At 35.6% G+C, this 24,407-nt stretch overlaps 1 protein-coding gene across 1 annotated transcript in view; it reads left to right on the top strand.

The window, feature by feature from the left end:
* R3HDM1 (R3H domain containing 1) overlaps positions 1–24,407 on the top strand; it is a 140,314-nt gene that overhangs the window by 28,635 nt on the left and 87,272 nt on the right. Inside the window, exons 8-16 of the mRNA XM_042782492.1 lie at positions 2,094–2,202; positions 2,286–2,381; positions 4,473–4,510; positions 4,594–4,644; positions 4,757–4,983; positions 7,573–7,827; positions 11,594–11,742; positions 15,251–15,352; positions 17,693–18,010. Coding sequence (XP_042638426.1) covers positions 2,094–2,202; positions 2,286–2,381; positions 4,473–4,510; positions 4,594–4,644; positions 4,757–4,983; positions 7,573–7,827; positions 11,594–11,742; positions 15,251–15,352; positions 17,693–18,010 — 1,345 coding nt within the window. The remainder of the gene's footprint in view (positions 1–2,093; positions 2,203–2,285; positions 2,382–4,472; positions 4,511–4,593; positions 4,645–4,756; positions 4,984–7,572; positions 7,828–11,593; positions 11,743–15,250; positions 15,353–17,692; positions 18,011–24,407) is intronic.

The following is a 24,407-nucleotide window of genomic DNA, read 5'->3' as shown; positions in this document are numbered from 1 at the left end:
GGATGTCAACAACCCGGTGTCCACTGGGCTGTCTCATTGGAGCGGGGAGTTGGCGATTGCAGGGCAGTAAATTCAGGCATCTATAAAAGAAAGAGGTAAGACAGTCTTAAGGTTAGCTGAAATGCCTGCTAATGCCATTTGGTGTGGGAATCCAGCTGCTCTTAGAAAAGTTGCCAGGCCCTTGGTTAAACCTTACTGTTCACTTTGGAATAACATAATCTCTCAGCCAAGTTCAAATTCCTCAAATTAGAACTCTTTGAACAGAAACAAAAATAGTTGATACAAGCCAGGCAGTTGTATGACCAAAATAGCAACATAACTGCCATTATCAGACCTGAACAGACAATCTCTTCAACTCCTAAAGAAAGCAGTCTCTTTGTCATCGGTTTGGTCATGAAGTTGTTTTTACTTCTTTTTTTTTTTTTTCCTTCCCTCTCCCTCTCTTTCCTTTACCTCTGTTGTTGTTGTTGTTGTTATGTGCCGTCGAGTCGGACCCGACTCATAGCGACCCCTCCTTGGGTTTCCGAGGCAGTATCACTACAGAAGTAGGATTGCCCAACCTTCCTTCCGAGGAGTGGCTGGTGGGTTTGAACCGCCAGCCTTCTGGTTAGCAGCCAAGTGCCTTAGCCACTATGCTACCAGAGCTCCCCTCTGTGTACAACTTTTTATGGAGATCTTCTGTCTGTTTCACTGATCTGTTTTAAAATAGAGATTTGTTTACCTCGCTTAGATAATTTTCGTTTTTAGATCTCCATTTGCATAATTTGGCAGGAAGCAGATACAATACTTTGTTAAAAATTGACTAGCTTAAAAACAAATATTCAGAGGTGTGACTTAGATACTGCATATAATTAAAGAGCTGGTCTTAGTTTGCTGAAAATGTCATTATTCCACTTTAATTTGGTTTGGAAATTTACTTAGGGTATACATGTTTTTAAACTATATGTTCAAAATAAAGTAAACTAGGGATTCAATTAGACTTCCCTTATAACCTCTAAATACACTTTTAAAATATGTTTCAAAAGAGTGTTCCACTTTTATAGTAGAATGCTACTAAGTCACAAGAATGTTGAATGAATGAATTTGTTAAAACTGAGAATATACTTTAGGAAATTTCATATAATTGTAGTACTCCAAGGGCCTCATTAGAAGCCTCGTTAAGTTTCAAGATACTTTTATGTGACAGAACGAAAAAAATCTACAAAATCAGCCTTGGGTCTGTCTTCTAGATCTCAGTGGAACTTGTAACATAGAGGAAAAGTCAATCAGCTCTAAGTACATTATTAAGATTTCATAATCAGTACTTTAGGTCACAGTTTTAACTACTGAAAAACAATTTCTTTTCTAACCTATTTCACTTACTACAGAACAAAGGTTTACCCACTATAACTTAGAATTATTGGTAACCTATATACATTTAGAACTAGTCTCTACATTTTTAGCTAATTCAACCACACCATATTTTATTACTTTCAATTATATAATACTAAATCAGTTGTTGTATATGTATGACATATAGGACATATATGACACTTGTTTGTCCCAGAATTTTTTCTTAGATTTAGAGGAAGGAATGGAAGGAGGCTGGGCTCCCATGACACAGTCATGTACTTGCCCTGTGACCTTGCAGAGTGCTTAAGCCACTAGAAACTTAGTTTTCTCCATATTCATAAAAATGACAAAGTTCTACTGAGTATTTACTGTTCTAAGCACTCTACGTGTATTGATTCGTTTCATCTTCAGAATAACTTTATGAAGTAGGTATACTATAATTTCCATTTCACAAAAGAGGAAACTGGCGAATTGAAAGATTATTTGTGCAAGGCCCAAAGTAAGTGGTAAAACTGGATTTTTGTACCCAAGCTGTCTAACTCAAGAGCCCACAGTGTATTTGATACTGTCTCTCAAATATAACGTGGGATAGTTAAATGAACAAACCTATATGCATTCATTTGTGCTAAATGAGATAACATAATTATCTATTAATGGCACTTACATGGTAATTTTTGTTTTTTTTAATAACAATAAATGTATGTTTCTATTTCCTGTAAATATTGTACATTATCTTTTTTGTTCCTTTGGGCTTTCTTTAGACCCGATCAGAAATTTAATGAACATATTAAGGATGATAAAGGTGAAGACTTTCAGAAACGATACATCCTCAAGAGAGATAATTCTAGCTTTGACAAAGATGATAACCAGGTAACCTAGAACAATTAGATCATTTTTATAAGTACAACTAGTAATTCATTTTCCCTGGATTTAATGGTTCTCTTTCTTTTAAGATGAGAATACGATTGAAAGATGACAGAAGAAGCAAGTCTATAGAAGAAAGAGAAGAAGAGTACCAGAGAGCTAGAGACCGAATATTTTCCCAAGATGTATGTACTAAATTATATTTAGGCTACCATATTAGAATTTATGCTAATTGCATTATATGGTCTCATTCCTTCTATGATGTATTGATCACATTTATTTTTAACCACATTTAATATGTATAAGGTCACCTTTAAGAAATATTGAGACCTGGCTCCATTACAACGTTTATGTAAAATGTTACAAAGTTGAAAGCGGGTAACAGGAGTCATTGAAAGAATTTTGGACCGAGTATATTTTTTTGATTTTTTTTTTTTTCTTTTCAGATTTTTGACCAATGTGAGATTTTTAGAACATTGGTCACTGTCTACAAAATCATGTACTCTAAATCCTACTTATTAGTGGACTTGCCTTAGTAACTTGTTTCTTCTTTTAAAAGAAAATTAACTGGTTTTTTAGATTAATATTTGTTTTCTACTTTATATGTGCTTATATGAAAGAGGTCTTTTATATGTCTATTTTATGCATGTGTACCAGAAGACAATCAGTTTGGTTTTACCAGAATTTATTGTCACCTGTTCTTTTCAGTATTAATCAAGGATTTATGAATGTATTTAATGTGCCACAGATACTTGCTCTCTATTAAAAAACAGGCTAAGTAGTATTAAGATGTGGACCACCAGTTAAGAATTTATAGCTTTTATTCAACCAGTCTTCTTGAGCATCTATAATTTGTGCTGTACTGGACCTTGGAGAATATATCCACGGACAGTTATAATTTATCCCTCAGAACAGATGCTGTCATTGTTTATATTTTATACATAAGGAAACTGAGGCTTCAGGAGTCTTAAGTAACCAGTAAAAGATCACACAGATAGAAGATGGCAGAGTTGGGATTTTAGCCCAGGTCTTCTGACCTCAAAGCTTAAAACAGACATATTTCTATCACTGGTTTACAGGATAGATAAGATCTCTGCCCTTGATAAATAGCCAGGTGATGACATTATGGTATGTGATTTGTATAATGATAGGTACATGAGGGAATTATAGGAGACAGCAGAGAAGAGCTACAGAATTAAATTGGAGGAGAACTAGAGGAGTAAAGAGTTCCAAGTAGAAGGATTGATTATCTGTGGAGGCAGACATAAAGGAGTGTTTGACACATGTGAGGAAATGAAAGATTAAGAATAGCTAGATTCTACCTTGGGTGGCCCAGGAAGTGAGAAAAGTTTTGAGTGGGGACCAGATGACTCAAATCTGAAAGTCAGGTAAGGTGGCTAGACTTTTGGCTAGAGCGGATGTTGACAAACTTTTTTCTTTGAAAAGCACAATAGTAAATATTTTAAGCTTTTCAAACCACGCAGTCTGTAGGGCAGCTCTTCACCCCTACCCTTTTAGTGTAAAGGCAGCCATAGAAATATGTAAATGACTGGGCATGAGTGTGCTCCAATCAAACTTTATTTGCAAAAACAGGTGGCTAGCCATAGTTGCCTGACACTTGTGCCAGAGCTTATGGGAGCCATTAAGGAGGGAAACAGGTGTGATTGGATTAACATTTTAGCAAGATTGCTCTGGCTTGCATTGTATAAAAAGTAGAGGAAATAGGCCAATACTAGTAGTTGGAAAACTAGTTAGATAGAAGATTGTTAAAATAATTCTAACAAAAATGATAGTTGCCTGACCTAGGTTAATACCAGTAGAGGAGTTTGACTGTAAGCTCCATTAAGGCATAGCTGCTTGTTTACTGCTATATCCACAGCCAGAGCAGCAGTGATCAAATATTTATTGAGTGAATGAGATGGAATCTGCAGACTGGTGTATACCTTGAATATATGATAATGAAAATGGATTCACTTGTTTAGAAGAGAAATATTTGAATTTCAAATTAATTTGGACCACAAAATGAATGGCTTCAAGATGTATATCTGTTAAAAGTAAGCATAGTGTCTCCAAGCCAAACAGAAATTCCATTTATCATTTATTTGTGTACTCTTATCATCATTTTGGATGTTTTTGTTTTTATTGTTTGTTTGTTTTCTGAAGGGGGAGTACTTTTTAAATATTACTTGTCTGTTGATTTTTGTTGTCATTGGTTTATAGATGGTGTTACATAATTGACAAAAGCTCAATTTTTTATCTCTATTCTTTCTTTCTAGTCCCTGTGTTCCCAAGAAAATTATATTATTGACAAAAGGTGAGGGAATTTTTAATGCTTGTTTTGATAACTATCTAACTGATGCTAATAAAAATAAATATGTCTTATTAAAATGTCAACAGAATCCAAGACGATGATGCTAATAGTACCCAGCAGAGGCGTCAGATATTTAGGTATTAGAAGCATGTTTTCAACACTGTACTGAAAAATTGAAGCATTTCTTTTTCATGCTTTCTCTCCCTCCCCCCCCAATTAGCTTTTCAATATCATATTTCTGAATTACAGAGTTAATAAAGATGTGTCTGGGAGATCAACAAATAGCCATCAAAGTAGCACTGAGAATGAGCTGAAGTACTCTGAGCCACGGCCCTGGAGCAGCACAGATTCCGACAGCTCACTCCGGAACTTAAAGCCTGCTGTCACCAAAGCCAGTAGCTTCAGTGGAATTTCAGTCCTAACAAGAGGTGATAGTTCTGGAAGCAGCAAGAGCATAGGCAGGCTCTCAAAAACAGGTATAAATATCTGCCTAGATCCGTGCACTCAAAACATTATTTTTCTTAATGTTCATCATATCTTAGCTCTTTTTTTCTTTTTTAATTATGTGACTTCTTACTATCCTAAAATGTAAAATTCCTAACAGTAATTCATTGAGCTCTTCCTCCAAAGGAATTAAGGGATAATGTGTTTATTGGCCATTAGGATTAATTCTGTGTCCTGGAGACAGATTTATAAACATCAGTGAAAATAAAAATTTGTCTCTATTATGACATAAATTCAGTCAGGTTGGTTCATTTAAAAAGCCATTTCTTGTTTGAGTACCCAGAAGTGGTAGGCAATTCTTTATTGCTTAGTTAAGCTGGATGCATGGTTTCTCACCTAGGATTTTTTAACTTATTTACCAGTTAATGCTATTGATTATTGCCTGCATTTTCTCATGATAAAATCCTTCATTTGCGATTCAGAAAATGGATAAAATTGCAGAGAAGTTTTTGAGAGGTTTAAAAACAAAAGAAAAATAGGATAATTATTATAAATGTCTGGAAATTTCAATAATATCCTCATGCTCCTAGAATCTTTGTTTTTAGAGTACTTTGGCTTATAATATTTTTCTTTCACTAACTAAGTTCATTACTGTCACTAACTGGCTCCAGTACTAAGGAAGTTTACCTCATTTTTAGGATCTTTGTAGATATTTATTTTTCATCAAAAATAACCATGAAACTCAGCAAAAATAGGCCTATTTGGGTTAACCTAGACATCTGTATTATACAGATTAGTATTGAAAGTAGATACTCATATTTGAAAGTGACAGTTTTTTTAAAAAATACTTGAATATAGTCAATGCTTTACATTACAAAGGCCTATGAATTGCATTTATTATGATTTAACTTATAACATGGATATTAAAAATGTCTTAGTGTGTATGATAGGATATTGTTAAAGATAGGTAAATTTTCTGAATATAAGAAATCTGCATATGTTACAAATAAGTATTTATCTGAAAAATGGCCAGTTGGTCATTATACCCCAAAATAAATAAATAGGTAACTGCTTATTTATCATGACGAGCTCTGTTGGCATAGTGCCTAAGGCATTTGACTGCTAATCAGAAGGTTGGTGGTTCAAACTCACCAGCCACTCCTCAGAAGGAAGGTTGGGCAATCTACTTCTGTAGTGATACCGCCTTGGAAACCCAGGGAGGGGTTGCTATGAGTCGAATCTGACTCGACGGCAGTGAGTGTGGTTTTGGTTTTGGTAGGTATAGGTATCATGAGAAAGTCACTTTAGACATGTCACTGATTTAAAACCCTTTAGAAGCATTTGCTATTTATTTATACTCTGTATTATCTTCAGAGAGGAGCTCTGGTAACATAGTGCCTAAGGCACTTGACTGCTAACCAGAAGGCTGGTGGTTCAAACCCACCAGCCACTCCTTGGAAGGAAGGTTGGGCAATCTACTTCCGTAGTGATACCGCCACAGAAACCCAAGGAGGGGTCGAGTTGGGTCCGACTCAACGGCACATAACAATAACAACAACATTATCTTCAGAGATGAAAATTGTTTAACCCTTCTTTTTTAATAGGAAAAAAATACGTATTTAAATCTCTGCGATAAGTTGATGAAGTTCTTGTCAGTAGTTGTTTAACGCACAACTTAAAGTAGAAGTTATTCTTCATAAGGCAGTCTGTAGAGTATATCATATTTATTTATTTTCATCATTAAAAATTAATTCTCCATCCCAAAGTCAACTCTGGTATTTAGAAGCTAATGAACCATGTGTGTTATCTATATCTTCTCCTTCCTTCCATTGTCAACATTATCCACCTTTAGCCATTATGCTAAAAGTCAGTGACATTTTCAGTCTCTGTTTAATAGAAAACGAAGTAGATTTCAGGTATGAAATCAATTAAAAATTAATTTTCAAATTATTAAGTACAGTAAGAAACAAATTTTACATTCATGCTAATATAAGTACGTGGAATATCTTTCATGTTACCTCTGTCACCTGATAGGTTTAAAAAAGTGAAAGTTGATATTACACTAGAGGAACAGGCTATGGTTGTAAGGTCAGAAAAGAGATTCTGCAATGAAACTTGACAGTTGTTTCTTTTAATAGAGAATTATCATTTTTGTTATTTCCTACACTATTCTTAATCTTTCTGTGTTCTTGTAGATAAGGGGTTTCTGGTAAAAGAGGTTTTGGGCATTTGGATGTTCTAAATTCTTATTCCTGGGGGAAAATTGTAATCTGTATATTCCTAGGTGTTAATCTAAAAGGTAAAATGTATATAATTTTGTCCTTTTGGTAATGTGGATAATGTGCTTTTTTGTGGCTGTCTGTGGCTGGTGTTAGTATAAAACTGCTTAAGGTGCATGTTTTGGCTATGAGTTCTTTGACAACTTATGTGATCTGTTTGCTGTATTATACTTGTTCATGGTGGGGAGGGGATGTGAAATTGCATAGTAAATCTAAAATAGCCAGTGCTTTTATGTGGTGACTGCATGTTACGCAATGTGAATTTTACTGTTAAATATTTTAAAACCTGCTGCCTTTTTTATATGAGGTTTAAAAAATCCATTTCTCATTACTCCTCCCTAGGTTCTGAGTCTTCTGGTAGTGTAGGGTCATCTACGGGCTCTCTTTCTCACATCCAGCAGCCTCTTCCAGGTACAGCTCTCAGCCAGTCTTCTCATGGCGCACCTGTCGTCTATCCAACTGTCAGCACTCATAGTTCTCTTTCCTTTGATGGTGGCCTAAATGGGCAAGTCGCATCTCCTAGCACTAGCTTCTTTTTGCTTCCCTTGGAAGCGGCAGGCATACCACCTGGCAGTATTCTGATCAACCCACAAACAGGTTGGTATCCAAAGGTGTTATTTCACTTGAGAAATCAGGAGCTATCTGAAAATTAAAGGATACTTATTAAATGTATTGTCTGTATATGTGTTGTCAGCTTTTTATTTTTCATGAATAATAAACATTTTTAGGAACTCTGGTGGCACTGTGGTTAAAACATGAAGCTGCTAACCAAAAGGTCAGTAGTTAAAATCCGCCAGCCATGCCATGGGAGAAAGATGAAGCAGTCTGCTTCCGTAAAGATTAACATCCTTGGAATATCTATGGGGCAGTTCTCCTCTGTCTTGTAGGATCACTCTGAGTTGGAATCAATTCAGTGGCAGTGGGTAATAAACATTTTCCCTAGAACTTTAATAAAAACACTTACAGTTAAAAAAAAAAATCTTAAAAAACATATTTATACCTGTAAGTATTTTTCCCATTATGTCATCTGTGACTTCTAAGCCAAGTAATGGCCTAACTATGATTAGAGAGTGATTCATTTTTTAGAAACACAGTACCACCTTTGAGAAAGCTGTATTTGATTCAGCACACTTACTTGATGCAGTGATTTTGTCCTGGGGGAAATAATATGTTATATAATAGTGATTATATAACAAAGTGGAAAAAGCTTAGTACTAACTGTATTCTGAATACAGTAATTGTTTTCTACTGAAGAAAAACTAAACGTCATAATTAAAAGTAAATGGGTACGGGGAAGATGTAACTATGGGGAGGAAGTGGGAGGAGAGCTGATGCATTGTGGGAAATTTTAGTCAACATCATGAGACAAAGTATATGTGAGCTGCTATATGGAAAATGAATTTGCTCTGTAAACTTAAACCCAAATCACAATAAAAATTTTAAAAAAAAGTAAGTGGGTAGTCATCATGATATTGACAACATATTCTTTGTAGTTAGCTGATTATAAGTTATATTCATTGAACATTGACTGTGTGTTCTGTGCTATATTAGATGCTTTAAATTATTTATAATCTTTATAACAACCTGTTAGGTAGGTGAACACCTCATTTTACAGATAAGGAGACTAAGCCACAGAAAGATTTAAGAAACTGCAGTCATAATATGCTTCACAATATAGATTGGCAAAAATGATTTACACAGTGATAAAGTGATCTTTTAAAAGATCACAGGAAGTCTTAGTCTCTATTCAAGACAACATAACCCAGGCATTTGGTAAGGTAGTGATAAAAATGTTAGATAGTTTTATAACCTCCTTAAAAATACGCAAATTTAGCTGATGTAGTCACATCATAATGGCAGAAGCTTGATGAGGTAGAGAAGGGTGAGAGTATCAGGATCTCTGAGTGTCCCTGGACTTTTCCTTTTGTTTGTAGTAGAGAAAACCCTGGCTTCTAACTCATTACCTTCAGATTTCATTCACATCTCCTTTTTGAGATAAAATATTTAAACATTTGTTTTTACTTTGAGAATTGCATTAGCATAAATAAGTGATTTTTCAGAACTTTTTCCATTTTTTAGTTAGTAATAGTTATCTTCTTATGCTTCAGTTCTATTGTATTACTAACCTGTCTTTTTCTGGAGTAGTATATAAGATGATTTAATATTTCACTGTTACATTTTCTACTGTTTTTTTGTTTTGTTTTGTTTTTCCAAAAAAAATATTAATTTGTTCTTGAGCATGAAAAATTCAGTTGAGTAGAAAATGATAGAGAAGTTGATCAACCGTAAATTATATTCTTAATTTCAAATGAGTCCAAAGTGATCTCTATCATAACATAGCTAACTTTTTTCCAGACTGCCTTTAAATTACTTTTAACACTACTTTCAAATCTACCGTACCTTTTTTTTTTATAATTTCAAAAATATTTGAAAATCAACGAATACCCAGCTTGATTTGTTTTTAGTTGTCTATCACTATCACATGAATTACCAGGGAACTAACTGAAGAAAATATTTTACTTTGAAGGACTTCTCCTGCTTGATTGTGATAGAGTAGTATAGTCTTGAGGTTAAGCGCTTGCAGTGGTTAAAAATGGTTAGCATTTGGCTGCTGACCTAAAGGTTAGTAGTTCAAACCCACCCATCAGCTTTGTAGGAGAAAGATCTGGCAATCTGTTACGTAAAGATTAATCCAAACCAAACCCAATGCCATTGAGTTAATTCTGACTCATACTGCCCTGCGCGGTATCCAAGGCTGTACTCTTTATGGAAGCAGATTGCCACATCTTTTTCCCATGCGGAGGCTGGTGTGTTCAAGTTACTGACTTTTCAGTTTGCCACGGAATACTTCAACCACTGCCGCACCAAGACTCCTTTCCATAAAGATTACAGCATAGAAAACCCTGTCGAGCAGTTCTGTTCTGTCACATGGGGTTGCTTTGAGTTGAAATTGACTCAGCAGCACCTAACAACAACATAGTCTTCCATCTCAAATATTATTTTACCATGTATGTCATAACTTTCCTCGGGGGGCGGGGAATTGGAGAAAGGTTTACCACAGAGCAAAGAATATATTGAAGAACATTTAAGAACCCATTACTGAGTCAAATTTTGCTGTGTTCCTCTGTATTGTCATTCTAAGTGGGTACCAAAGTCAATGGACTATTTATTTCATATGGTCCTTTCTTTTCATCTTTTTCTTTTAATCATCTGGTGTACAATAATGAAAAATACTAATCTCTGCATCTGTACCTGCATTGAAAAAAGTCTAGTAGAAATTATCCAAAATGTTCACTGTAAGATTATGGGAATTTACTTTCTTTTGGTTTGCATTTTTGAGTTATTTTCCTACTATAAAATATGTTTCTTTTTATAATTTAAAAAAGATTAGAATATACTTGTATATATTGAGAGTAAAAGCTATTTTACTTAGTTGCTTAAAATGTGCATCTTTTTCCCCGGTAATTAGTAAGCAAGAGTGCTGAATTTCAAAATCAATACTAAATTTCTCTCATTTTATCTCTTACATATGAACCAAACTCACTGGAATTAAAAAGAAATTATTTCATAAAATTATTTAGAATTAAGAAGAAATTATTCATAACATTTCAAAAATTAAAACTTATAAAAAGGACATTGCCATCAAATTCACAATGTGAAATTTGAAGCTGTTGTTTTCATTTTCATCTGGTTTTAATTTTACTTAAATATATGCATGTGGCTTTAAAGTTAACACTGTTTTCAAATCTACTGTACTTTATTATTATTTCAAAATTATTTTAAACTCAATAAATTTGTTTCTAATTATCAATTTAGGAAACTAATTGAAGAGAATTTTAGTTTGAAAGACTTTTTCCACGTGATTGTGACAGAGTAGTATAATATACTGATGTTCCACACCACCTAACAGAGAATAATTAATTATTTTTTAGAATTCTGAAGTCATTTATTTTTCCTTTAAACCAAAATGTGTTACAGTAGTGTCAGACCACAATCCTATAACTGAATCCCTTGGGCAAAATGTGTTTCAGAATTTAGAGATCATCATATTTTAGACAAATAAGACAAATACTGTGTATTATAAGATAACCTTAATATGGTCTGGGAGCACCACCATTATCAAACACTGCAGCAAAATATTTGAATATTTACTTTAAATTTGAATATTAAAGACTATTAATACCTCATATCAAATCAAGATTTGCTTCCCAACTTAAGAAAATCTTTCGGTTTTCAGAGTCTAGGGAACTTTGGAATTGTTGATAAGGGGTTTTGGATGTTGTAAATTGTTAGTGGAATTACCTAGTAGTTCCTTTGCAGTCCTTTTTGTAAATGACTTTTTCTTCCTTTTTTAATTTTTCAGGTCAGCCCTTCATAAACCCAGATGGGAGCCCAGTTGTGTATAACCCTCCTGTGACCCAACCAATCAGAACCCAAGTGCCTGGACCTCCACAGCCACCTCTGCCACCCCCACCACCTCAACAACAACCAGCCAATCACATTTTCTCTCAGGTGCACATGTCCACAGTTACATAATGCTAAGTTCATCTGCATTTGCATATTTGGGACTAAATTCACTGATTACAATTAAGATAGCCCAACTCAGTATCTCTTAGAACTTTAATATTCTGCCAACATTGATGTCCTACTCACTACTCATAGGAAGAGAGTAAAGTCAAGAGCTTTTCAGCTAATAAATGCTGAATAAATACTGAAAAGAAGGAAATTTTTTGTCTCATGAGCCTATTTGGTTAGTATTTTATCCCTGTTTCACAACACCAAGAAGTAGAGGAGAGGAGGGATGAAAACAAAACTAAAATTGTTCATTGTCTTAGCGGAGTGAGTTGTTTCCAGATTCAGCAGCTCACACAGTTCTAAGAAACTGAAGCAGGTTGCTCAAGTTCTGCAGGGTACACTCTATCTTGACACCCTGTGAGAGATAGATAAAGAAACTCTTGAGAGTTAGAATTCCAACCCATTCTTAATGATGTCTTGAATTTACGTAAAGGTTTACAGTTCACACATTTTCATATTGTTTTTTCCCTAAAGATTTGTTATTCATCTTTGGAGAACTTGTATAAATTCATTAAATTTCATTCTAACTTTTAAAGATAGTGTAACATTTCAAAAACAGTTTAGTACACTTAGTTGCATAACTTTTTTCCCTGTAAGACTAAATATTCTACTGGTAAAACCATGCACAGTAATTTCTTATGAGATGAATATGGTAATAAAATTTAACTGGAAAAATTTCATTAGTTTTGCTCACAAGCTATATCATTTCTATTGCAGGGGTGAGGAACTTATAATCTGTTCGATAAAGTTGTCATATATTGTGAAAGGCATGACAATAATTGTACTGCTGGCAATTAAGACTCCTAACACTGAGCAAGGAGGTTTATTTCAAGAAAAGGACATAGAGATTTTTGATGCACTTTTAAGACCATACAGATGAGTTCATGTATGTAGAGGAGATTGCCTAGAAGTATTTCCAGACTTCTATATTCCCTTCCCAGCCCCATTTGAGTACATACACTCAGGTATACATTAAAACTACCTGAAATTCCCTCCCTAGATTTCTCTGCCTTTGCTTCATTCTATTTAGTGCTGAAGAGTTTTCTCTTAATTTTACTATCAATTTAGTTGTCTTGGCATTGCTTTGTTTATTTAACCAGAAGCTTTATAGGACTAATTTTCATTTGGTTTTATTTCTGTTTAATGTGATGAAAATAATTGTTAGCTTTGTAGCTTTAAAAAATTTCTGAAGACTGACATATGGTTGCATATTTTCAAATTGATGCTCTCTTTTAGTTATGAGATAATCCTAAATGAAAATACAGTCAGTTGAGTTAAACTGTAATTGGAAGTCTTGAGGTACATGTCAAATTCCATCGCAAATTTTCCTGCTCAGATATTTCATGTAATCCATCATCACATACAGAAATAGAGAATAATGAACAAATAATGCTCAGTAACTCTTTTGCACACTCTGAAATGGTTCATCCCGGGGAGTATAAATAACCAAACAAAAAGAATGCTGTGATTTGCACAGCATTCACATGAGCTACAGTTCTTGAACATATTCACAATATGAAACCAACTATGTCAGGTCAACTTTGTTGTAGGAAAAGCTAAGCCTTTTTCATTTTTATGTGGTGTCAGAATTCTACTTTGATTAGTCAGTCTTTGATTCCAGTTTTCTGCTTACCATGTCATACTTTGGAAGACATTAATTCATACCCTTGGTGTTAATAGGACCCTTTTTCTTTTATCCCGCAGCAGACTAAAGACTCTAAGGGTCATCTGACATTTACGTAGTAGATCAATTTACCTGTAAGAAAGTTAAGTCTAATGGTTGGTTGGTTTGATAAAATATTGATATGGGTAGTGCAGTGGTTAAGTGCTCGGCTGCTAACCAAAAGGTTGGTGGTTCAAATCCACCACCTGGTCTATGGGAGAAAGATGTGGCGATCTGCTTCTATAAAGATTTACAGCCTTGGAGACCCTATGAGACAGTTTTGTTCTGTCCTATAGGGACACTGTGAGTCAGGATTCAATTCAGCGACGATGGGTAATGAGAGCCTGTACTTAATAGTCCTAAAGCTACTGCACCCCATTTTAATATGATGTGTGCTCTCTCATCCATTAGGAAGCTTGCTTATTTCTAGTCAGGAGGTTTCTAACGAACCAGAGGCCACTGTGCGTTATTTTTCAGCAGTTCTTTTTCTTAGTGCTTTTACTTTCTTTCTTTCTTTTTTTTTTTTTTTTTTTGCTCCATTAAAAGCTAATTTAAGCCTTTCATTCTTTAGAAACCATTGTTTTAATTTTGTTGTAAAAGTACAACTTATCATTATACAGTTTTTTGTGTCATAAGTATTTTTCCTTGCTTATATTATGTCCTAACAATCTCTGAGTTTATTTTGCATTTTTAATGGAGCTACTGCCCAGAGGAGATTCATGCTTATACCTTTTGACCAAAAGTCAGCCTTTTTGTCAAATAAGATGGCCTTTGTTCCTCCACTGCTTCTTTACTTCTCCTCAGCCTGATTGCCATCTATGAAGTGTAGTGTGATTATCTTTAAGCCAATATGTATATTATAATAAATTACATAAATGTTTTAATATTAGGAAATTAAATGAGATGCCAGTGCTAGAACATGGATGACCAACCACATTCCCCAAGATTTATAAGTGATTAAAACTTTTGCTCATTTTTTAAAAGACCCTGTTTTCTAAGTAATCCAAGGAACATAAAGTATTTTTTTCCTGAAATACCAAAGTATTTCACTGCCAGAAATTTCAAATAACCAGTTTCTCAGCTCCGAACATGTATTCTCATAACAAAAATGTTCAGTTACAATGAGAATGTATTTCATCCTCCAGTATAAAAGAGATGTGTTCCTGTGAGTGTGTCTGTATATATGTGTATTGTGTTTCTTAGGGTGTTCTTAAGGGTACCACAGTACATTTTTCTTATAAAATTGCTAAAACTTAGGAGCTTTGGTACCAAAAGAGTATTTAGTTCTGGCTTATCATATGGAGAGTGTAATTGTAATTGGCATAGATAATGTGTAAGTTCTTACTGTCTGGTAATAAGAGTGAGTGAAGTTTTTCTTAATTGTTTAGTGTTAAATAGCTAAATAAGTAGCCCCTCCATAAAACTGGGAAGTAAGGATATGTAGTTTTGCTTTTACAGACTTAACCCAGGAGTCATGATTAGATAATAATACTTGAAATGTCTAAGTTACCTGTTTTAATCAATCTATAATAAGGAAATACCTTTATCCCGCAAAATCATTCTGATTATATAACATATGCATTAGTATGTTCTCAAGAATTTTACTATGTGGCGTTTCTTCATTTAGTACTGTTTTTACTGTTTCCTATACTGTTTTTAAGATGGTTTATAAATGTAGTTTAAGCTGTTGCCAAAAAAAAAAAGTGTAACTTTCCATTTTGTGCAATTCTTGTAACATTGTATTCTGACATTAACATTGTTTGCCAACCTGTTATTCTTTAGCCTGTTCGACCTCTGCAGTCCTCTTCACAGCCTGTTCAGTACTCTACAGCCCCATACCCATCCCCGCTCCTGCCAGTCTCACCTACCCAGCAATACTCCGTGGTACTATATCACTCTCTTTTCGCCTCCTGTGTTGTTTCTGTTGACAAATGTATGATGAATGCTCATGAATGTGATTAATGTTAAATGATCTTTTGTGTTTTGTTTTGTTTTGTTTTTTAAATTCAGGGATACATGTTCTAGTGTATATTAGAAATATATTATTCTGTTTCACAAAATACTTGTCACCTTGGCTTATTTATATGGTTATTTGAACCCTAATCTTTTCCTGCTTTTTCATATTGAAATAATTTTCAGGTTGACTGTTCTAGCCCTAACATGTGATGTTAGCTTTTTTTCTTATTGAGAACAGGTTCTGTGCAGTCCTGGGATGGGAGATCTCATTTGGGTTTAGCTTTCTATTTTCACCCAACACTCTGGTCCAGTAAACTCAGGACCAGCTATTATGGTAAATTAGAGCTTACAGCTGCAAAGAACTTTCTCCTAAATCTGTTTTCAAAGAATGCCTCCAGGTATTTAATGTGATTATAAACTTGTCTACTCCCTGCTGTCGAGTTGGATCCAACTCATAGTGACCCCTCCTTGGGTTTCTGAGGCAGTACCACTATGGAAGTAGATTGCCCAACCTTCCTTCTTAGGAATGGCTGGTGGGTTTGAACCGCCAGCCTTCTGGTTAGCAGTCGATGCCTTAGGCACTGCGCCACCAGAGCTCCTTATGTCAGATTTACCATTCCCACGAGCTGGCTATGTGACCTTCTGTATACAGTTATTTAGCTTATGAGTCAACAGTGTAAAGTACCTCCCGCATAGGACCTAGCAAGGTATTCAGTAAATGTAGTTTCTTTCCATTAAAATGAGTCTCCTTAAAGACTATAATTTTCTTGGTGATGCTGTTATTCAGAATATATGGCCATCACTTTTAGAAATTGCTTTCTAAATCAGATTACATGCTATATTTGAAAATCATTCTTGATACTTTTTAGAAACATTTTGGGGATGTTTTTCTTTTGAGCTGAGACAACTTTATTCACCAGCCTTGGCTCTGATAAATTTTCAGAAATCACTTCCAATCCTAAAAAGTGAATTTTTACCAGTATGGACATCAAAACCATTGTCTAGAAAACAAAAACCTTTAAGGTGTTTTGAAAAACAGCAGATCATTGTGACTCTGACAGTGTTGTATAGTAGTGGTATTTCTTTTGTAAAAATATTTGACCTTTGTACTTAGAGCTAGTAAGTATAATTTTAATAATCATGGCTTGTAGGTATAGTTTTCCTTTTGAAACCATTCATTGGATTAGGGTAATGGTGCTAAAATATGTCAGAGCAACCATTTGGGAAGAGTCAAACCACATGTTTTCAATCATTAAATTCAGTTCCTTTTTTCAGTCCCGTATCTTCTCCAAAACCTTGCAAAAACCAGCAGACTAGAAATTTTAGACATGTCTGTGACAGCTCAGTTGCCAAATTGACCTCTTAACAAAATGTGATACATATTATTGCCATCTGTAGCACCTTGGGAGCAGGGAAATTCCATTTCAAACCCTGTATTATCACTGCTGTTACATATTCTAAAGCAAGAAGAGCTTAAATTCAGTGTGTATGCTATTGAAACAGAGAAACATTTGTAAGGTGGTATATAATTCATAATCCAAATTTGACTAGGCACCTTTAGCAAGAACATTAGGAAACTCATTTGATTTATGTTTGTCTACGATCATCTGACCTCAGGAACAGACTGAGAAACACTACTATGGAAAAAAAAGACTTTAAGGCCACATCATTTTTGAGAGATTAGAGAGAGGGCAGAGATGGGTGGATTTTGTATATTTAATTTAACTTCTGCAAGTTATTTTGGTTGTTAGGTATGATAAGGTGTACAAAGATGCATAGAACTTGAATCAAGAAAAGAGGGAAATGATTTAAAGTAAAGAGTAATTAGTACCTTACCTTACTTATTACTTGGTCTCTGAAGTCCTTTCAGAAAATGTTAATTAATTATATAATAAGAAAATGTTCAATTTCAGTTCCACATCCTGATGGTATAATGTGCCTTTAATCTTCATTTAAATAAATGTCTTTTTCATTTTTTTAATGTGAACTTTTATTATATCCCACCCTTTTCTGCACACTATACCTTTCCATTAGTTACATATTTAAATAATTTATGACAGCATTATCATGTCTCAGCCTTCCTGCCAGAGTTCTCATTTTCTTGAAGCTATTCTTTTCCATTAAAACATGTCTGCTGTCCATAAAAGAGTTCCATAATATATATTACTGCAACTTATTTTAAAGTTTATTAAGTATTTCTCTTTGAAATAAGTTTGGCCTGTGTAGATAAGACTTAACTAATTTCTGACTTTTTTTTTTTTTTTTTAGCAGGACAGCCTTGGGTCTCATTTTAGCCACATGAGTCTTGCCCGTCAGACATCTGCTGATGGTTCTGACCCTCATGCCACCATGTTCCAGTCCACTGTTGTTCTCCAGTCCCCACAACAGTCTGGTTATATTGTGACCACAGCCCCTCCACAACATCCTCCTCCACCACCACCACCACCACCACCACCACCACCGCCGCCGCCGCCTCCTCTCCCACCTGGGCAGCCAGTCCCTACTGCCAGTTATTCTGCCTCTGGCCATCCTGTCAGCCAGCCTGTGATCCAGCAGCAAGGGTATATTCATCAGCCATCACCACAGGTACATCACTTTTTAATCTTTTCTCTCCCATGGGAACGTTTCTTTCTCAGTTTTTACTTCAGAAAGCTTATTTTTAAATTTGTGCAGAGAGAATTTGTGAGAGTATATAAACAAACCAGAGTTCAAAATACTTTTTACTCTTTTTGTGACTTCCTTTTGACCCATGGCTTATTTACAATTGTTTTAATTTCCAAATATTACTGAGGATATACTGCTTAAGGGTTACTGAGTTTCTATTTAGCGTGATAAAAATTTTTGGAAATAGATAATGGTGATGGTTGCATAGCATAGTGAATATTATTAATATACCAATTGCACACTTAAAATGACAATTTTTGTGTTTTGTTTATATTTTACCACAGTGAAATTATTTTAAAATATTTCTATAAAGGAAGTTGAATCAAAGTGATTGATAATATCTTTCAGATCTTGTATACCCTTACTTAGTTTTTGTCTGTTTGTTCTATTATTAAATAGTCATGGATTTGTCTATTTCTCCCTCAGTGCTATCAGTGTTTGAAAATATATTAGGCACATAAACATTTATATTTATCATAACTTCCTGTTATAATGATTGATATCATTATGAAATGTTCTTCTTTGTTTCTACTGTTATTTCTCATCTTGAAATATATTTTATATACTATTAATACAGTGACTTCAGTATTCTTTTGGTTAGAATTTAAGTGGTTTGCCATTTTTCCATCTTCTTGTGCTTGTAGCCATATATTTAAAGTGTGCCAGTGGTTAAAAGCATTGGTTGCTATCCAGAAGGTCATTGGTTTGAACTCACCAGCTGTTCCACGGAAGAAACATAAGGCAATCTGCTTCTACGGAGTTTCAGTCTTAGAAACTCCATGAGGCAGTTCTTCTCCTCCATCCTATATATTGGGTCACTATGAGTCAGAATTGACTTAACAGGGTTTGGTTTTTTTAAATATGCTATACATTTGGACTTTGCCTTTTTTTTTTATGGTCTGACAATTTTGATTGAAGTCTATAGTCCCTTTACATTTAATATAATAATCACATACTTGGATTTAGGTATGCCATTTTGTTTGTTCTTTGTTTCTCTTCCTTTTTTGCCTTTTTACTTGAACTTTTTTAGTGATCCACTTTATTTCCTCTTTTGATTTTTATTTATATCAAATATATGTATCTTTAGCTTATCACTAAAGCTCTCGGCCGCTTACCTGCCAGCTACTATATAGGAGAAAGATGTGGCAGTCTGCTTCCATAAAGATTTACAGCCTTGGAAACCCTATGGGGAAGTTCTGCTCTATCCTGTAGCATCACTATGAGTCTACATGGAATAGGGTTTGGTTTTCAGTTTAGCTTATCACAACTACTTCAAATTAATACTGATACTGCAGATAAAATATACCAATATTAAAGGATATAATTCCATTTACCCCATCCCCCATTGTGCTATTGGTGTCATATGCAGTTGATTCTCATTACTCACAGATTCTCTATATTCACTGATTCTGTGTGTGAATTCACCTGCTCAGTAAAATTTATTTGTAACACTCCAAAATCAGTACTCATAGGGCTTTCGTAGTTATTTATAGTTATGCACAAAGTGGAAAAAAATTAAGTGTCTTTTGCATGGTCTGTGTAGATCTACATTTTTCACATTTTCATGCTTTTTGTTACTGATTTTGCTGTTTAAATGGCCTTCAGATACAATGTGTAAGTGTTCCTAATCATAAGAAGCCTTACAGAGAAAATATGTATGTATTTTAGATAAGCTTCTTTAGGTATGAATTAAAATGTTGTTGGCCATGATTTCAATGTTAATTAATTAATTCTATCTATTAAACACATGTCTTTAAACAGAAACATAAATGAAACAAAGTGTTACTTATTGATCACTTGACAAAAATATTGTGACCTGAGACTCACAAGAACCTAACGCTGGATTTCCTCTGGTTAGCAATGGTTCAGTATTTCTTAATTCAGTGTTTGTGGTAAGTTTATAGAGTATAACTATTGCAAATAATGAGAATAGCCTACATATTGCATCTACATATATGAGGAGGAAAACATTTTTGTACAGTTGGAGCAGGAACTAAAAGTATAGAATCGTAATTGGCCGAAAGGCAATTGAGGGAAGTCAGAGTCAGAATATCTTAAAGCATGGATTTAGCACGGTGTGGTGGTTAAGTCTGTGTGTCCACTTGGCTAGGCCTGATTGAATGACTGGGCAGCTGGATATAGTATTCCCCACGATGAGACTGGCAATCAACTCCATGGTGGAATCTACTGTGAGCAGCTGAGTAGCTGCCTTTGGGTATGTGGTCTGCTTCCCATATATGACACAGCTTTGGGACCAGTCTCTAGCTTATGGCACGCTTGGACCCTGCATGTAGCCGTGTCATTGTTGAGCAGCCTGCCATGCTCTGCCAACCTTGGGACTTTCAATGGACTTAAATTAATGGCCTTCCACGTGGTTTGGTAACATCAGGACTGTGCCATTTTATTTGTCGACCTTGTGCTTGTTAGCCTCAGCAGCCAGTAGCTTCCTGAGTGAAGAGATGCCTCTAGCTTCAGTGGGCCGGGAGCAAGAGGCAGAGCTGAAGCCCAAGGTTGAAGGACTTTCACACAGCCCCTAGAGCCTGGCACTTTGAACTTAGACTTACAGTCTGCCGAACTTTAAGAGAATAAACTCCTGTTTGTTCAAACCATCCCATCTGTGGTAGATATTCCTGTCAGAGTGGCACTAGGTAACCAGAACACAGAGATATGTGGATAAAACATATGTGTGGGATTACACTACTGATTGAGGGTGTGTAATTGCAAACATACATGCTGTTCAGTTTATTACAGGATGGTGAGACAATAACAAAACAGGATGATAGGACAGGCTTGTGTGGTTAACCTGCCATAAAAATTGTTTTCTCCATCATGTCTGTTTCTAGGGGTTCATTCTAAAGATTTATCAATAATGCTGTGCATCAAGACCCTTCAGGTATAAGCTGTCACACCTTGCATCTGTCTTACCCTATGGAAAGACCCTGTGGGAGTAGATTGTGATAGCCAGTACCAGCTAGACCTCAGTGAAGAAGAATGTCTTCGTTAGGGTATATATGGCAGCATCGAGGTTAGAGAACTGCTGTTAGAAAAGGCAGCTTTTAAATTCAACCTGGATTCTAGACTCATGGCAAGATTTTAAAATGGAGTTACCATTTTCAGACTGCTCCATTTATACTAAACACCATGTGCCTCTGATTCTAAGCTCTCATTCATCCCCTCCTCTTGATGATGGATTTTATTTAAAATCCTTTGATCACACCTAGGTTGATGTACTTTCTTCTGCAGGGGCTTATTATCTGTTGGATGGCTGCTTGCCTTAATGTTATCTTCCCGTCTTCACTGTGCATAGCTTTAGCACCCAGTCTTCAGTGTTCCTTTTAGGAAAGGTTGGTATGAAGTAGGCCACAGTGGAGGAACTATTTGGTTGTCATGTAGTTAGGAAACGTTTAAAGCAAGGACTCAAGTCCATTGATGGAGTAAGTATCATTAATATACATGAGCTGAGTCACTGGTTACATGATCTTCCAGTTAGAGCACTGGCAAGTAATTTTTATACAGTGTTTGATCACTGTTATAATGACAGTAACTGTAAGTATTGGCAGTGTCATCAATTATTCTTTTCATATAGTGGTGCATGTATTTCTAATGACATACTCTAAATCAGTGACTCTACTCTTCTGTACCAAGGATAGGAAGGCTCTTAAAAAGGAGTAGCCTAGGCTAGGTAGGACACCTAAATGGTTTAATGTACGTTGGCCTGTCATTTTTAAAACCAGTCAGACATGACAATGCCTAAGCATAAGGTCCAGGAGATAGGTTTGTTTTTTATTTTCTGAGAACCTTGATCCTCCACGTAGGAATACTTTAGCACTAAGGGACACACATTACCCCCTTTCCAATGCTATTATCTGGAGAGGGAAATAGTAGAAACTACAGAAAAGACAGCAATACTAGAGAAAAACAGATGTGAAAAAACTTTTAGGCAACACATACAGACTTTAGCAGTCAATAAGGTTAAGTAGAGAGAATTTCAAAGTAATATTAAGCACAGAATGATGATGACTGTAATAACTTTCATCTTACCCAGGTTGTTATTCTGCGAACTTTAAAGAGTATGTCATGGTGATAAGATAGCAATATACAAAGTCCAAGGGTTTTACCTCTACTCAGTGTGCTCTTGAGGTGAGCTGTCCACCTCTTAACAGTCATCTACTTCTGGCTGTCCAGCCGATTGAACTTAAACTTGAGTTTGTCGGTGTGTTCAGCAGTCCACTCAAGAGTGCAGTTTTCTTTGACTGGGAAAAGTAAATCCAATTTTTAATTCTTTGTAATTTAGTAGCACATAGGTTAATAAGGAGAACTATGTATAGGCCTTTCCTTCAGGGAAACTTTTAGCTGATACTTTTTTTTTTTTCCCCAATATATGTGATTCCTTAGAACCATATCAGGCCAGTTTGGGGATTTTGGGTGTTAGATTGTTTAACCTTTAACCTTTAATGTGAAAACATTCATTAGCATGTTGGATAGGCATTGCAAAGGTTGACAGTTTGATTACAAATATTAGTATAAAACATTCTCTTGAAGACCAATTGAAATAATTATTGGTGTATCCTAAGTACAGCTCCCAGCCTAATCCCTGGAGTCTGTTTTTCCAAACAGACTGAATTCTTCAAAAGAGTACAACACTCAGAGCAAAATGGTTTCCTAATTTCTAGGGATCATTGTTTGATTCAGAAGTGGCCCTCAGGCACCAGTGCTTCCAAGACTCATGGTTCAAAGGATATCGAAAGGCAAATACCCATCTGAGTTACCCCAGCTTCCATGAAAGAAAGAAATCTGGACACCAAACAAGGAAGAAGGACAAAAACATTAAAAATATTAGGCCAGGGACTTCCAGTAAGGTGGCGGAATAGGGAGAAAGACTGCTCAGACCCTCTTCAACAGAGAAAAGGGGAACCAGTTAACACAGACACAGAAGATAATCCTGGACCCCTTAGCCTTGAAGGGAAGGATATAGAAGTGGACTAAACCCCAGCTAGCAGAAGAATTTGCATGAAAATACCAAAAAAGGAGACATACGGACCTGCGGTCTGGCAGCAATCCTGAACAAGCCTGACAGCACAGCACAGACAGCTTGGAAAGTGCTAAGTGGTGGTCGGACCTAAGAATTAACCTAAAAATCAGCCCTCCTAGCCAGGGACCGCATGGAGGACTGCTCTGGTGGCTGGGGAATAAAACATGAAGAACCAGTGAAGAGATAAGGAGGTAGAGCTGGGGACTTTGCCTGTCTGGAGGGTGCCGCCATTTTGAATGTTTACAAGCAGCTTGACCATTTTGAATATTTAAAGAGACTGCGCTCTCTGAGATTCCAGGGTCTTAAGAACAGGTTCTGCTTGCCAGTATCCCCAAGGACATTCCAAACCTAGATGACTGAAAAGTTGCGACATTCCCCTTGTTACTCTTATACCCCACTCATCTTGGTGAACAGAGGGGCAGCCATCCCCTACTCCTACCCACCTTCTGAGCCGGCAGGAACTCCATCCCAGACTGTGTGCTTGGACGGAGCCTGGGTACCCTGCCTGGCCTCCCCCAATTGTTTTCCTTTTCTTTTTTCTGGTTTTTAGTTTGCTTGTTTTTGTCTATTTTAAAATTACTATTATTATTAATACACTTCTCCTTTTTACTATTTTATTTATTCTTCTCCTCCCAGGTCCTAGTTTTCAGCTCTTTTTCATTTTCCTGTTCATGGTGGCAATTTTTTTTTTTCTTTTTTCTTTTTTTCCTCATGGTTAACCCTGTTTCTTGTTTTTCTTTTTGTATTTTTCCCATTTTTTCCTTCATTATTCTCATTCTTTACCTTTTTTCTTTTATTACCCCATACCCAGATATTGCAGGTTTTCTTGTTTTTTTCTTCTTCTTTTTCCCTTTTTTCTTTTTTTGGTTACTGTTCCTGTGTGATTACATGGTGTATTTTTTGTCCATGTACTTCTAGTTTTTGATGGTTATTCAATTGTAATTTTTGTCCAACTGAGTGGGAGACAGCAACGGTCCCCATAAGATACAACTACACCCACACCTCCTGCAACTTCACTTACTGACCGAGAGCCACCACCTCCATCTCCATCAATGGGCCAAGAATAAAAAACCACCAAGAAGAGACTGAATCACCCTCGGCTGTTCTTCACAAACAGTTAACAGAGATCTAAATACAACAACACCACGATGTCTCAGAGACAAGAGACCATCACAGTCCACACAAAGAAGCAAGATAAAGTGGTAGAAACAAGGGAAAAGGATACAGATCCAGAACACATCCCTGAGGAAGAAGCAGCATTAGAACTCTCTGATAAGGAATTCAAAA

Source organism: Orycteropus afer, unplaced genomic scaffold, assembly GCF_000298275.1.
Source record: "Orycteropus afer afer isolate SDZICR_OR568_19922 unplaced genomic scaffold, OryAfe1.0 scaffold00342, whole genome shotgun sequence".
In the NCBI taxonomy this organism is placed as follows: Eukaryota; Metazoa; Chordata; class Mammalia; order Tubulidentata; family Orycteropodidae; genus Orycteropus; species Orycteropus afer.
This window is presented reverse-complemented; position numbering and strand designations above follow the sequence as displayed.